Here is a 15,086-nt window from a genome sequence, read left to right as displayed (position 1 = left end):
ACATCCATCCCTGATGATGTCACGTTGATGGATAATTTTGAATTATTGTAGATCTGTTATTTTGTGGATGGAAGTTTCCATGTTCCCAATGACTTTGTATCTTCATGCCCCATGTCCTGTACCTTTCATATCTCAGGCCCTGTGTCCTACCGATTTTAATTCTTCCCCCCAGCCGGCGTGCTGATAAAGTATTGTTTTCTCCGGTTTGCTAAAACACCCAGCGTGTCTGTGGAAAACACCCTGTTATTCGGCCTTGGTGCTTTGCCAGAGCAGACAAGTTGTCTGCTAGTCACGTTAGCTGGTTGAATTTAACTTAAATTATGAACTACATTTACATGATTAACTACATATCCCATACATTATGCTTCCTGGTTTGGACAGGATGTGATTGTTTGAACTTCCTTTGGTTATTTGACACGTTGCTTTGTGTAGCCTTCTCAAATCTTGATTAAAATGATATACATACCGTGTCCATTTTGTGGCACGCCGGAGAGACATTTTGTAATTTGGCTGTATGTGGGATCTGTTCTATTCTCTCCGAACTGAAAATGAATCGACAAAAAACATATTTGCTCTGACTGGACAATCATTCTTCCTGGTGGATTCATTTATTCTATTGGGTATTTAAAGGTATTTTTCTAAAGAGTATTTCCTGCTTAAGGTAACATTTGGATATTGATCATTCTCTTAAAAGTATTCCTGTTAAAGCTAATTCTTAACTTTATCATCTAAAAGGTTTAAATCCATTTTTGTAAATTGTTAGAGGCTCTCTGCCTAGACTTGTGGTGCTGAGTATTTATTTGTACTCAAAATACTTTCAAAAGTATTTTTACAGTTTTATAGTTTCAGCTCTGGCTATCGAAGTAATAAAGTAATACAGTCCTTTTTATCATTAGTAAATCATTAATTGTCCCTTCTGCATTTTATATGCAACACACTTGATGTCACGAGGCCAACCAACTAGTCTCGCGTTCCCAGACTGTTGCCTCTCACAATTTCCAAATACTTCTGTCATACAGTCTGGAGCAACGGAAGAGCTGTCATAAGTAAAATATAAAGCGGAAGTGGAGACTCCTCCACACTTCCGTTTAGTCGTGCAAATTTATCCTAATAGAAATAGAAAACATCTAAGCATATATAGCTTGTTGCTTAGCAGAAAAGGAAATAAAAAAAACAAAACATTAGATTATCTTTATTGTTAATGGCATTTAATATTTCTGTTAAGGACAAGATGAAATATTTTTTTTCATTGTCAATGGCGTTTTTAAAACAAACATTGAACTAAAACAAACATTAAACCTGTATATAGGAGTATTAGTCCAAAGTTAATGAGACCTTGATGTACTGTATATATATATATTTTTTTATAACTTTGTTTATTGGTTCTTTCACAGAAGCATTATTCAAATACTGGAGTTGAAAAAGAATAAATGGTGGCATTAACAGCTTCTCTTAATAAACCCCACAAGTATAATGTAGATGTACTGTATATTGAGTTGACTTACCACGCGGGAGTGCTCTGTGACTGAGGTTGTGTAAGGTAGTCGTATAAACTGTGGGTCAAGGTCTGGCACGTCTATGACGGTGATGAAGCCAAAGGCGACGTTTGACTGAAACACCTGCACTCCGTTGAGGAGACCTCCACTGTCCTGTTATGGGACATAAAGAGACACTGTAGCTCAAAGGTTACAGCCAGGGCAAAGCGACAGGAAATCCACGAGTTGGTTAATACAGTCTTAGCCTAATATGCTACATGATTGCCAGTTTACTATGTAAACCTGCAAAACCTGTCAGTCAGTCTGTCCGTCCGTCCGTCCGTCCATCACGCCTCGTGACACACTCCATATACTGTATAGCCAATACAGAATTCATTCCATACGTTGATCTGATCCCCCATGACAAAGCACCAGCGCCCGCCCAGCAGTCTGCCATTACCCAGGCGGATGCGTGCACGACCTTTGGGGCGAGGTCGCACCCTCAGGGCGTCTTAATGGTACATTATTTGGATCTATTACATGCTGCACTATGTCTCAGTGTGTACAATGGTTGGAATGCACATATTTGAGAGAACATTAACTTGGTCATACTAAAGACTGGGACCCAGTGCCTCCCTGCTTGGCACTCAGCATCAAGGGGTGGGTTGGATTGGGGTAAGACCCTGCGACATACTAGCGTCATGTCCCTGCTTGGCACTCAGCATCAAGGGTTGGGTTGGATTGGGGTAAAGACCCTGCGACATACTAGCGTCATGTCCAGTACATCAAGGGTTGGATTGGGGTAAGACCCTGCAACATACTAGGGTTGGATTGGGGTAAGACCCTGCGACATACTAGGGTTGGATTGGGGTAAGACCCTGCGACATACTAGGGTTGGATTGGGGTAAAACCCTGCGACATACTAGGGTTGGATTGGGGTAAGACCCTGCAACATACTAGGGTTGGATTGGGGTAAGACCCTGCGACATACTAGGGTTGGATTGGGGTAAGACCCTGCGACATACTAGCGTCATGTCCAGTACATCAAGCTGCCTCACGCTAAGGAATGGGGCTCCATTTTCGTCACCGCTAAACCCCTTATCCCTAAACTTCTTTGCCTTTTTTACTATTTTGCAAAACATTTTTGAATAGTTGAAATGGTCTACAAGCTCACAACGTGTCAGTGTAGATTGGCTAGTTGAACTATTCCAAAATGTTTTTTCAAAATAGTAAAAAAAAGCAAAGAAGTTTAGGGATAAGGGGTTTAGCGTTGACGAAAATGGAGCCCATAGGCTCCTGCCCCTATGGGCCTCATGGCTCGGCAACGCTTACAAAATTAGCTAAAGTCTATCCCTAAGGATAATGAATTATCTGCAAAAATATGTGGAAAGACTTTAGGGGAAATTTCTATGCAATATCCTTTGATAAGAAAAATACTTACAGTTGCATTTATCTTTATTCGGTAGAAAGTGCTCAGAGCGGTGTAATTTAGGCTTTCTGCTAATGTGACTGCACCGGAAAACGCATCAATGGCAAAAGGATGCACTCCATCACCTGGAATAACCTATAAATCATAGTGTAAAAGCATTTTATAGTTCCATATAGATTAATCCAGTCAATTATTTATCTTAAGGTGTCTGGTAAATACTATCACCTCGTCAATGTTGTATCTCACAACAGAAGCAACTCCTTCATCAGCATCCTCTGCAAATACTGTAAACAAAGTTGTTCCCACAACTACATTCTGATCAATGGGAAGTAAAGAAAAGAATGAAAAGAAAAATAGGTAAATAAGTAGGAGCCAATGGATGCTTTAGCAGGTATTAAGGTCAATAATACCTGCTAAAGCATCCGCCGGCTGTATGCCCAGGGCGAGTTGGTAAATGGGCGACTCGTTTGGTATTCGTGGCATCAGTGGGAATCATACTTGCCTTACAATATTGTCTATTTGGAGTCCCAGAAATAAACAAAAATGTATCAAATGCGGGGGCCGTAAACTAATGCATATACAACTGCGTTGAGAATAATTTATACACAATACAGGTCACTTTCCTGCAGAAGAATCAAATGAATAGGAAAAATATTTAATGCTGTTCAACTTACTTCTTCCACATCCCTGTTGTATGCCGATTCCGTAAAAATGGGTTTGTTGTCATTGGCATCTATTAATATTATGTTTATTTCTTTCCTGGTCTGAAAGGTAGAGCGTAGTGGACCAGTGAATAGCAAAATAATATGAAATGCAAAAAGCTGGTATGCTCACTTGTACTGTATTCCATCTGCCCTTACTGTATATTTAAACTTACTGTAGTAAAGCCATCAGAGACCACAAGTCCAAGTTTCATGTATGTTTCACCAGATGGCATGGCCTAGAGCAAAAACACAGCAGTTTAAAGTGTGGGTAACTCAGCTTGAATACCAGTGACGTTATGGGAAAAAGTAAGTAACCAACAATTACCCTATCTAATTTATGCTTGTATGATCTGATATGTAAGTTATGTAACTAACTGACCTTTGTACGTCTTTAAATGTTCTGATGAATTGAAAATGGAGGACCCTGATGTAAACAAGTTTTAGCAGTTTGTTCCTGTATACACCTGTACTTTCGTTTGAACTGTACCCATTCTACAAACTGTGAATACAATTTTCAATCAATCAGCCTCTGACCACTGAGTTGCTCTCTGCTGGTGCTCTTGTGATGAGTTCTGATTATTCCGATACTTAATTAAAATGTATATGTAGGTTTAATTGAGCGATGACAATCAAATAAGAAAGGCTCGCAAGGAATACAGGAATCTGTACTACGTATAGGCCCTTAACTCATTCAGGACGGGAACCCCTTTTGGTGTTTCAACCCTTCTGGACGGGAACCCCTTTTGGGTACAGTATATAGCAGCATAACATTTTCGTACTTTTTGAATCAATATTTGAAGTTTTTCAGAAAACTTGATTTAGGCCTCAATCCTAAATGGTTAAACTTTAACTTTAACGTGGTCCTTTAACTTAAAGGACCACTTCACCACTTTTCAACCTATCTTCATATCCTCACTAATGTTCATGATGAAATGCCACAATTTTTTTCCTACTCCGTCTGTGTCCCATAGGAGGGCTGCGGGCCGTTCAGAAACCCATCCACCACCAGTGACATCATCGATGGGGAATCCAAGCAGTATCTATCTATTCCCGAAAAATTGTATTATCGTTCTCACGATAATAAAAATCGAAATATACATTTACAATGTAACAAACAAACAAAATCTTGTTTATAAGAAAATCTGCCTAATTATATTAAAGGTCTGGTGATTTTTTCTCCCTTTTTTCTGACCTCAATTGCACCCAAAAAACCTGAACATTCAGTTGATTTTCTGTGGTCTGGAGTTTTCTGAATAAGCCTCAAAAATAGCCTCAAAAAGTGCTATGATTTGGAGCAGACCCGTCGTTGATCCAGGCGACAACGGCTGCGTTCATCGCTGCCCGTTTGAAAAGCCCTTTAGAGGATCTCTGGAATGAGGGTGTTGTCGTTACAGTTAATAGTTATTTTTACAAACATATTAACCAATTAAGTCTTATTTTAGGCTATACTTGATTGTTTTCGAAAAGAATAATGTTTTTTTGTGAGAAACAAAATTTACTTTGGTACTCATTGTAGGTATGTTTTGATGCCAATACTTTTTTTTACTTTCATTCAAGTAAAACATTTCAATAAAGGCCTTTTTACTATTATTTAGTAACTAGTATTTTTATATATTGTGACCAAACATATCTGAGCACTGAGCAAAATTCACAAAGGAGATGTCCTTCCTACTGTACGCCTACCTCTCTGTCAAGCTCGTTCTGGACTGTTACATTTCCAGTTGCTGGGTTAACAGAGAAATAGACCATACTGAGACCACTTATGCCATAAGTCAATGGGTCGCCTTCAGCATCGGTTGCCCTAATATTAAATGCAAGTCCATCTATAAAGAACAGGGAGTAAAGTAATGTAAATGTCAAAGTAAACTTTACATATGACTATATCATATCAATGTAGTAAAGTTTTTAAAAAACAGTTAAAAGGTTCATCCTATCTCCTCAGCTCTTTATAAAACAAGTGAAATTGGAAAAGATGAAACAAAAACCTAAAAAGACCATGGGACTCGAATAGGCTACTATAGAATGTAAGATGCTAAATGATCTTGTTGGGTTCTCTCTCCCGATTGGATACAATTGATATGCCAAACTGAGTGTATCTGTGTTTACTAAACTAGAGAGATGGGGAGATCCCAGTTAATGAATAAACACTCCATAGCAATGATTACTATTTGAACTTTACATTACTTTTTTTTTTCTTTCTTTTTTTTTTACAAAAAACATGACTTAGCCTACACCCCATTTAAATGACTGCATAACTTCATTCACTTATAGTCACCGTTTAAATCAAAATGCAATAATAAAACTTGTCTACCTACCTTTGGGGACATCCTCACGCACAAGTTCAACTGTATTATTGATACTAGGACTGACATTTGCTAGGGGGAAAAAAGAAAGAGTTTAATGTTACATGCTGCTATACAGACACAAAAAGGGTATGCTTATATTGTTAGCTGAATATACTCACCGTTGCTGAGGCTAATAAGGCAGTACAACAGTAGGATGCTTCTTGTAAGTATCCCCATTTCTACCACACAGACTAAATGGGAAAAAACACGTGTTAACTTGACCACTGAAGACCTCATTTCTCGTTGAGAATCAGTTCAATCAGTCTGTCTATGTCTTCAACACAGCATCTTGTGTTTTATGGAACATTATTATATGCTGCTGCTATTTACTACCTCATTTATATAGGCAGTTAAATGAGGCAGTAGTACTTAAAGGAATATTTCACTTTCAAAAGCCTACTCAGGCTTATGTGACAGTTTTTAAGTTACTTGATTCAGTATTAGATATTTGATATTCATTTCAGCTGCCTCCGCTCCATTAATCTATTATGGTTAAAATGGAGTTTGAAATTATAATGGGTTTGTATAGGAAGGGGGCGGCAGCTCATTGACTATTGAGGCAGCAGGAGGTTGCTTTACTGATAACGAGCGCTTCCATACTCTGATACTTAGAAAATAATCATCTGCAAGGAATTTCGTGACAGGAAGTAGCTCATAAAATGTCTACGGTGGATTTTTATTAAACAAATATTTTACAGATTTAAAGAGGATAATTCAAGCTTTCCCTACAGCTGCAATGTTGGTGTTTTTGACGTTGTTAAATATAGTTAGAGAGGACTTTTCTGTTTGGATGAATGGGCTCTCTATGGGAAGTGTCACCTAGGTATCACCTTGCTGGCAAGATGGCTGTGGTCTGAATATGGAGAATTGCCATCCAAGGCGTAAGAAGAAATGTCACCCTTTTCACATTGGCCTATTATAGCGCCACCAGGAGGCCACAACCTGACCTGCCCTGGTGGAGACCTGTGCCCCGAGGGGCACTTTTTCTAGTTGATTGTACAATGCAATAGTTGTGGCTTGGTATCAAGACAGTATTCAGCACATAGCTTAGGTGAAACAGGTCTCGTGTTTATACATGGGATGAATTAACCAATGCACTGTACCACTGAGCTCAGGTGGCAGGTGTGCCAGTAGGGTACAAGAGCAGCATATAAATGTGTAGGGAGGATTTAATTGCTACTAAATTGGGGAGAAAAGGGGTTAAAAACTAGATAAAGTGCCCCTCGGGGCACAGGTCTCCACCAGGGCAGGTTAGGCCAATGTGAAAAGGGTGCCATTTCTTCTCATGCCTTGGATGGCAATTGGATGATTTGAGGCATTTTGTTCCAAAAATGTGTTTTGCAAAAATCCACCTGTTGGTGGCGCTATAACAGGCCAATGTGAAAAGGGTGGGATATATTCCTCAGCCTAGTAGGCAAGTCTGTGAAAGATTTCACGTAAATTGCACGCTGCGTTCATGATTTGAGGCTTTTTGTTCAAAACGGGCCAATCCTGTAAACTTTCAAAGCCAATTGATGGATCTGGTAGATCTGCTATATTGGTATTTTTTGTGGACTGGTGTCAATATGTTTCCTTTTGGCCCAGACCGTGTTCATCTTGCCCTTTGACCATCGGTTTTATCATCAGCCTACTGCCTGTTTACTCTGGGTTGTTCTTCTTATCATCATAAATGTCATGTCATCCATGTTTATGGCCAAAATATGTTTTCATCTGTCCCATTTAATATCTTGTTGACTCCTTATTAGGCTCCATACTGTCTGCCTGCAGTCAAAAGTTAGCTGGCATATTGAGAGGTCTATTTGGATAAACACTACATGCATTTGACCTTGATGCCTAGTGAGAAAGTAGATAGCAGGCCATTTCTCTGTTGAAGAGTTCACAGACGGCAGGGAAAGAATGTTATCTTCAGGTTGCCATAGCAACGCCAGCCTCTGTGCTTTCCCGGACTATGGCCATCAAGGACGGAATTAAGGAAGCTGTCCCAATATCAGTCCCATCATCTATGTGCTGGTCCAATCAGCGTTCGACACCTAGTGCCAGCGTGGCATTGTGGAAATTAACTGTGTATTGAGCCAATGAAAGTGTATCAACAATTGTAATTCTACAGTATTAATGCCTTTGTAATGAATTGTTCGTCAGAGACTACCATGTGCCCTTTTGGTGGTACAGGGGAGAGTAATTTGGCTGTATGCGGATCTGTTCTGTCTCTCTGATCTGAAAATGAATAGAACTAAACCATATTCTGCTGACTGGACAATCCTTCTTCCTGGTGGTTTCATCTTTTAATTGGGTACAAGGTATTTTTCTAAAAGCTAATGGTTAACTTGGTCATAGGCTCTCGGCCTAGTTGTGGTGCTGAGTATTTTATCAGTACTTTTGAGTACTTTCTCAAGAGTAGTTTTATAGTTTTAGCCCTGTGTGGCTCAGTAATTCAGTATAATACAGTCCTTTATATCTTTGGTCCCTTCTGCATTTTATATGCAACAAATGGGTTTTATCTTAATTATAAATCCATCACCAATGTTAGCCAATTAGGATGGAATATGAAATATCGGACAGATCCGGTTTGACTATAGAGATAGTGTGTAACGATTTGCGGGATTTTTGGACAGAATCTGGAGGAGTAATATCCAAAAATGTGTTTTTCAAAAGTCGGCCTTCTGGTGGCGCTATAACAGGCCCTTCTGGAAAATTTGGGGCAGAGGTTCATCGTTGGCATCCAGGGAGTGTGTGTGCAAAATTTGGCATCGACCGGGTTAACGGTGCCGGAGATTAGCTGTACACAGACGTACGGACACACGGATGGACACACACACGGACGGACAGAGTGCAAAACATACTCTCTCCCCATGCCTACGGCCTGGTGGAGACAATTGGCTATACAAAGTTCAATTGAAAGATATAAATGGAAACATGAGTATCTACTCTGACCATTCATAAATTATGATGTCAAAAGCAGAGCACTCTGAAAGAACATTCTCATATTTAAACTTCTGCAACACATAAACCAAGATAATTCTTCTGTAAATTACTTTTCTAGGCTCTTTTTATTTTCTCACCATCATTTACTGCATTCATGTTGAAAAGGAATGGAAGAAGAGTCTTGAAAGTAATGTCTTGAAACATGCAAAGTATTGGTAATTCAGCCTTGTAGGATATTGATGATCCTGCTTCACAGTGCAGTTTAACCATCATCACTTATTTACTTTAAATGACTGGTGGTGAATTTATTTATTTTTAAGCCGATGTGATAGACGGCAGGTGTGTAGGACAAAAAGGAAGTCCAACTGTACACAGAAAGGTACCACAAAAATAGGTATTTTGTCCTGATGAACGTCTAAGGACCGAAACGTTGTTTGGTAACAGCTAAAGTTTTTTGTGGGCCCTACACAGTGTGCCCTTTCTCATTGTGTGCAGTTACATGACTGGACAAAATGCAAAACATATAGCCTAAGCCTACACAAACAGAAAAATGTCGACATTAACGTACAATATGTGGCCAAATTTCTGAATAGACAAATTACACTGGTATGGTCCTGCTACAATTTAGCAGAGCTGTAGTTGCAGTAAGTGATATTTTTGTTAAAATATGTGTAAAAACATCTATATTCTGATAGTAATCATTGCTTGCGTTTGTCCGTTTGTCCAGTATAGGGGTCTTCCTGACTCCCCAGCTCGAGGAAACAGACCTGAAAATTTATTTTCTGTTTATTAAGAGCTGGAGAGACAGGGAGACCCCTACTGAACACTCAGTAGCAATGACAGAGTGACAGCACAATACTTTTAGTTCGAAACAATAACTTACACTACCTTTAACTAAAACACTACACACACTACATCTACAAAAATAATTACATTTTCTCTAACAGTTACCATAAAACGTAATTTACCTCCAGAATAGAAAGGAGCAGTAGAGATACTGAACAGACAACATGGACAACACTCACCAGACAGCACTTCTCCTACGAGTGATGGAGACCTTTGCCTGCTGCTGTCTGGTCATCTCCCAACTGTAAATGTGAATGATTAATGTCATAGAGTGGAGAATGCCATCTGGTTTAATGTCACAAATGCACAGGGCCATGTAGAGCAGCATGATAAATGGTTAACTTTATATTGTGTTTTATTGTTTTATTTTAACATTATGCCACAGTATTGTTACCTGTCAGGTGCTCTAACCGAGGCGTGTGCAGCCTATCAGACACAGACTGAGTCAAGGCATTCATTCGCCAGTGAAAACTGTAACGTTTTGATACGCTTGTAATTTTACTTTAGATTAGAACACAGGACACTCTGACCAACGCTTGCGGGGGTTACATAACAACTGTTTTATTGAAGTGTGCCAATCAACCACAACTCACACATACCAGCGTGCGCATGCGCACAACAGACTTGACATAATGGCATATGTAGTTATATTAGTTTGACACATGTAGTTCACTTTACATGACACCTCCCCTCTTAAGTAAAGAAATCCCAAAGTCTTTTACAAAGGCAATATCACCAATAAAATACCTCAGTTTATCTTTTTCTTTCAATTACAAAACCATATGCATCAAAAGTTAGATTAATGAATTAAACGTAAATGCAAATAACATCAAGCATGCAAATTAGCTGTAAACATTATTTCAAGGATTAACTGACCTTAAGGGGAGTGGGTGGACTACCACAACCCGAGAGGAGGCAGGGATTATTCTGCCCTAATGCCATCCATCTCTGCTTACAGTAACAAACAACCTAACTAACATAGCGACTGTTAGGCTTCACCACTCTTCCGCTCCTGGTGGCAACAGGACCTCCGAGACCTGCTGCTGGGTGGCTGCTGACAGGTTGTGTAGTGTACAGTACCGGGGGTACTGGATCAGGATACTCTGGTGTATAATGTTCTGGTTCAGGCGGGACCGCTGGTGGCTCCGCTGGTGGTTCCACTGGAGTCTCTCTGTTGACCAGCTGGATGTTCCTCCGGTTCCTCCTGGGTGTGTCACCTCGGCCTGTCTGCAGTGTGAACGACCGTGGTGTAGGCTCCTCACGCTGCACCACCGCTGTTGTCGCCCACGTCTTCTCTCCGTCGATCTTAAGACGTACTTGATCACCACAGGTGAGAGGCGGCAGAGGCTTTGCTGAGTGCCTGCGGTTGTAGAACTTCTCGTAGGACTGTTTAGCTTGCTTGTCATTTTTCCTGACCTTTTCCAAATCAGGCCAAGCAGGTTTCAGATTCTCCATGAGGGTCGGCAGGGTTGTTCGCAGGTTCCGGCCCATCATGAGTTTAGCAGGGCTCTCTCTTGTTGGCTCTGTTGGTGTTGACCGATAGCACAGGAGTGCCAGGTGAGGGTCATCCTGCTTGAGAATGGCTTTGGCTGACTGAACCGCGCGTTCAGCCATGCCGTTTGACTGAGGACAATAGGGACTGGATGTGATATGTTGGAAATCGAACTCTGCAGCAAACTTCTTGAAGAGCTCCGCAGAGAATTGAGGCCCGTTGTCGGTGCGGACCTCCGAAGCGATCCCCCAGCGGCTGAAGGTGCTCTTCATCTTCCCAATGAGTGTTTCACAGTTCGTCTTCGGCAGATTGAGGATTTCCAGCCATCTGGAGAAATAGTCAATTATGACAAGGTAGTGTCGGCCTTTGTACTCACAGAGGTCAGCTGCAATCTTCTGCCAAGGCAGCTCCGGCAGTGCTGTAGTGATTAAAGGCTCCTTGCGCTGACTGGGTCGGTTGAGGTTGCAGTGCCGACATGACTGTATGAGTTCTTTCACATCATCTCCAATACCTGGCCACCAGATGGAATCATTGTAGCACTGTCTACATTTCGTCAGCCCCTGGTGACCCTGGTGGACCTTCCGGACCATGTCATCGCGCATGCTGAATGGGACAACAATCTGGTTGCCATGTCTCAGGACTCCATTCAGCTCACTTAGAGTTCCACGCTTGTGGAAGTACGGCTTCGCCAATATGGCCACATTTTTGATGTGACCTGGCCAGCCTGTCTTTATGTAGCTCAGGACACACTGGAGCTCACTGTCCTTCTCTGTTTGCTCCATGATCTGCTCCAAGACCGGCCTCCTGACTCCTACGCTCTCCTCAATGGCATTAACGTATGCCTGGACCTCCTTTTCCAGGCTGCCCGGATCTGTGCTTCGTAGCGGGCGCCTCGACAGTGCATCAGCAGCGACGAGGTTCTTCCCCGGGACATACACAGCTACAGGATTGAACTTCATCAGTCTGATGAGGAGAGGCTGGCAGCGGAGGGGTGTCGTATCCAGATCTTTTGAATTGATCAGTGTGACCAGTGGCTTATGGTCTGTGTGTAGCTCGTATGACTCTAGGCCACACAGATACTGGTAGAAACGTTCTGACGCCCAAACGCCCGCCAGACATTCCTTCTCGATCTGGGCGTATCTTCGTTCAGCATCAGATAGAGTACGGGAACAGAATGCCACGGGCTTCAGTGTCCCATCATGGTTCTGCATCAGTAAGCCTCCCAGGCCATAGCTGCTTGCATCGGCGCTGACGACGGTGGGTCTCCGAGGGTCAAAGTAGACTAAAAGCTGGTGCTGAGGAGATCAGTGATTTCACCTCAGTGAATGTTCTTTCTTGTTCCGGACCCCAGACCCATTCTCTGTCAAACTTTAGCAGTTCGTTCAACGGCTGGAGACAGGTGGACAAGTTTGACAGATAGCGACCTATGTAGGTCACCATTCCGAGGAACCGCCTCAGTTCTGGAACGTTCGTTGGGGCGCTCATGTCTCTGATAGCGGCAACTCTCGCTGGGTTTGGCTTAATGCCATCCTTGCTCACCACCTGCCCCAAAAAGTCCAACTTCGTTTGAGACATCTTACACTTTTCTTTGTTGAGCTTGAGGACAGAGTTTCTGATGGACTCCATAACCTTGCTGAGTCTCATGTCATGTTGCTTTTGGTTTTCTCCGAAAATCAAAATGTCATCCATGTAGACTATTACGCCTTCATGTCCTTCCAGCAGCTCCGACATTTTCCTCTGAAATATTTCGGGCGCCGACGTGATGCCGAAAGGCAGCCTTTTAAAGCAGTATCTACCCCATGGGGTGATAAACGTAGTCAGCCGGGCACAGTCCTCCTCCAAAAGGATCTGCCAGAATCCGCTGGCCGCGTCCAGGCTTGTGAAGACTGCACTTCCTGCTAGCTTGGGGAGAAGGTCGTCAATAGTAGGCAGTATGAACTTTTCTCGTTCAACACATTCGTTCAGCCTCTTTAAGTCAACACATATTCAGATTTTGTTGTTCTTCTTTATCACTGGGACCATAGGTGCACACCATTGCGTTGGCTGTGTGACTTTCTCTATGATGCCCAGTGACTCCATCCGTCTCAATTCTGCCTCCACCTTTTTCCTTTAGCTGGACACTGATCTGGATCACTGTGTTCTCTGTGACATTTTCCACAGTTTCCTCTCCCCCTTTTGTTTTTCTGTCTGTGTGGAGTGTGTGCTTTAGCTCCACTTGCTTTATAGTCTCTCCTTCCCTTCTGTCCGAAGGTTTTGACTTCATCCACATTGTCTGATGAGCCTTGGTTCTGTCCTTTAATTAGCTCGCTATGCCTCGCCATGTCAATTGCACTACGCAGCGTCAGATCATCCTTCATTTGTAGATTTTGAGACAGTCCTTTATCACGGATTCCCAGGACTAACCTGTCCCTCAAATTGTCATCTTTCTGGGCTCCAAACTCGCAGTTTTCTGCTAACTCATAGAGCTGCCTTACAAACGCTTCCACATTTTCGCAAGCATGTTTCTTGAGTGAAACCTAGCCCTCTCAAATATGACGTTACGTTTGGGGACAAAATGTGCGTCACATTTTGCAAGCACTGGGTCATATTTGTCTGCATCTAGTGCATCCGTGAATGTGAACGATTTAAATATGTGCTCAGCCTCTGCTCCCATGGAGTATATTAAGGCGCTGACCTGTATTGCATCAGCCTCCGCTGTCAGTTTTGTTGCAACTCTGTACCGGGAAAATCTTTCCTTCCAATCTGGCCAGGTTGCCGGCTTCGTGAAATCCAACTGATCCGGGGAGGGAAACTTCGCCATAGCGATGCACACACACGTTCAAAAGTCTCAAAGTTACTCTTCTTTTCCTTCTCCAACTGTTAAGTTAACTTCTGACACCATGTAACGTTTTCATACGCTTGTAATCTTACTTTAGATTAGAACACAGGACGCTCTGACCAACGCTTGCGGGGGTTACATAACAACTGACTGTTTTATTGAAATGTGCCAATCAACCACAACTCACACATACCTGCGTGCGCATGCGCACAACAGACTTGACATAATGGCATATGTAGTTCTATTAGTTTGACACATGTAGTTCACTTTACATGACAGATCCCACCCCGGCTCTCTCTCTGCAGTGCTCAGACAGTGCCTGCTGCCGCCGTCGTCGGATCACGCCAGACCTTTCTCTGTCCTCTTATCCCTACATGTTGTAGGCCAGATTAAATATCTCATCGTCTCTCCACGCTGTGCCCGCGGACCAGACTCCTCTCCTCCTCTCGACCACACCGTGGGTCCGATGTCCTCATCGCCTCCTCCACGTCGCTGAGATTGATCACTCTGCAATGTCAACGCTCTCTATCATCTGAATTAAGGAAAGTAACTATATGTGCTATTGAGTTTGTGGGTTAAGGCTCTTAAGTGTGACAGTAAAGTGATTCGAGTTCCCGTTTCTGTGTTGAAGTGCTGGAGCCAGCCAGATGTTGTGACAGCGGTGGAGCAGCAGACCAGAGATTGATTAATGATATGCTCATCCTACTCCTTTTTAAAGGAAAGTAATAATGCTAGCCTGCGTGTGTTGTCAAAGTTGAAAGTGCCGGTTGTGAGAGGGCTGTCACTCATTACGTCGTTCTCCTTGTCCAACAGCGGAGCGTCAGGTCGCCCGGACAGCGGCGACGCGGAAGTCCCGGACTGGACAATGTGGAATGTGGATCGAACTGAACTTAACTAGCTGTCTCGTCACGGCTGTGGCGAGGCGCAAAACCCGGATCGGATTCACTACTGGACTGGACTGTGGTATTTCTAACTCCCCTGACTCACTGACTCTCTCCCTACAGTTTTATCAATTGCTGCTTGCTATTTTAAATGCTGATGAAGTGATTTATTGA

The 15,086-nt window shown here is 42.4% G+C and overlaps 1 protein-coding gene across 1 annotated transcript in view; it reads right to left on the bottom strand.

The window, feature by feature from the left end:
- The window catches only part of LOC306920340 (cadherin-related family member 2-like), a gene marked incomplete at its 5' end in the record, with an annotated part of 34,773 nt that extends 20,266 nt beyond the window's left edge, over positions 1-14,507 (bottom strand). Inside the window, 6 exons of the mRNA XM_079497057.1 lie at positions 1,506-1,649; positions 2,917-3,039; positions 3,130-3,219; positions 10,700-12,508; positions 12,651-13,181; positions 14,460-14,507. Coding sequence (XP_079353183.1) covers positions 1,506-1,649; positions 2,917-3,039; positions 3,130-3,219; positions 10,700-12,508; positions 12,651-13,181; positions 14,460-14,507 — 2,745 coding nt within the window. The remainder of the gene's footprint in view (positions 1-1,505; positions 1,650-2,916; positions 3,040-3,129; positions 3,220-10,699; positions 12,509-12,650; positions 13,182-14,459) is intronic.
- Positions 14,508-15,086: the final 579 nt, after the last annotated feature.

This window comes from Electrona antarctica (genome assembly GCF_951216825.1).
Source record: "Electrona antarctica genome assembly, chromosome: 1".
Classification (NCBI taxonomy): Eukaryota; Metazoa; Chordata; class Actinopteri; order Myctophiformes; family Myctophidae; genus Electrona; species Electrona antarctica.
The sequence above is the reverse complement of the archived record's forward strand: the minus strand, read 5'-3'. Positions and strand labels throughout refer to the sequence as shown.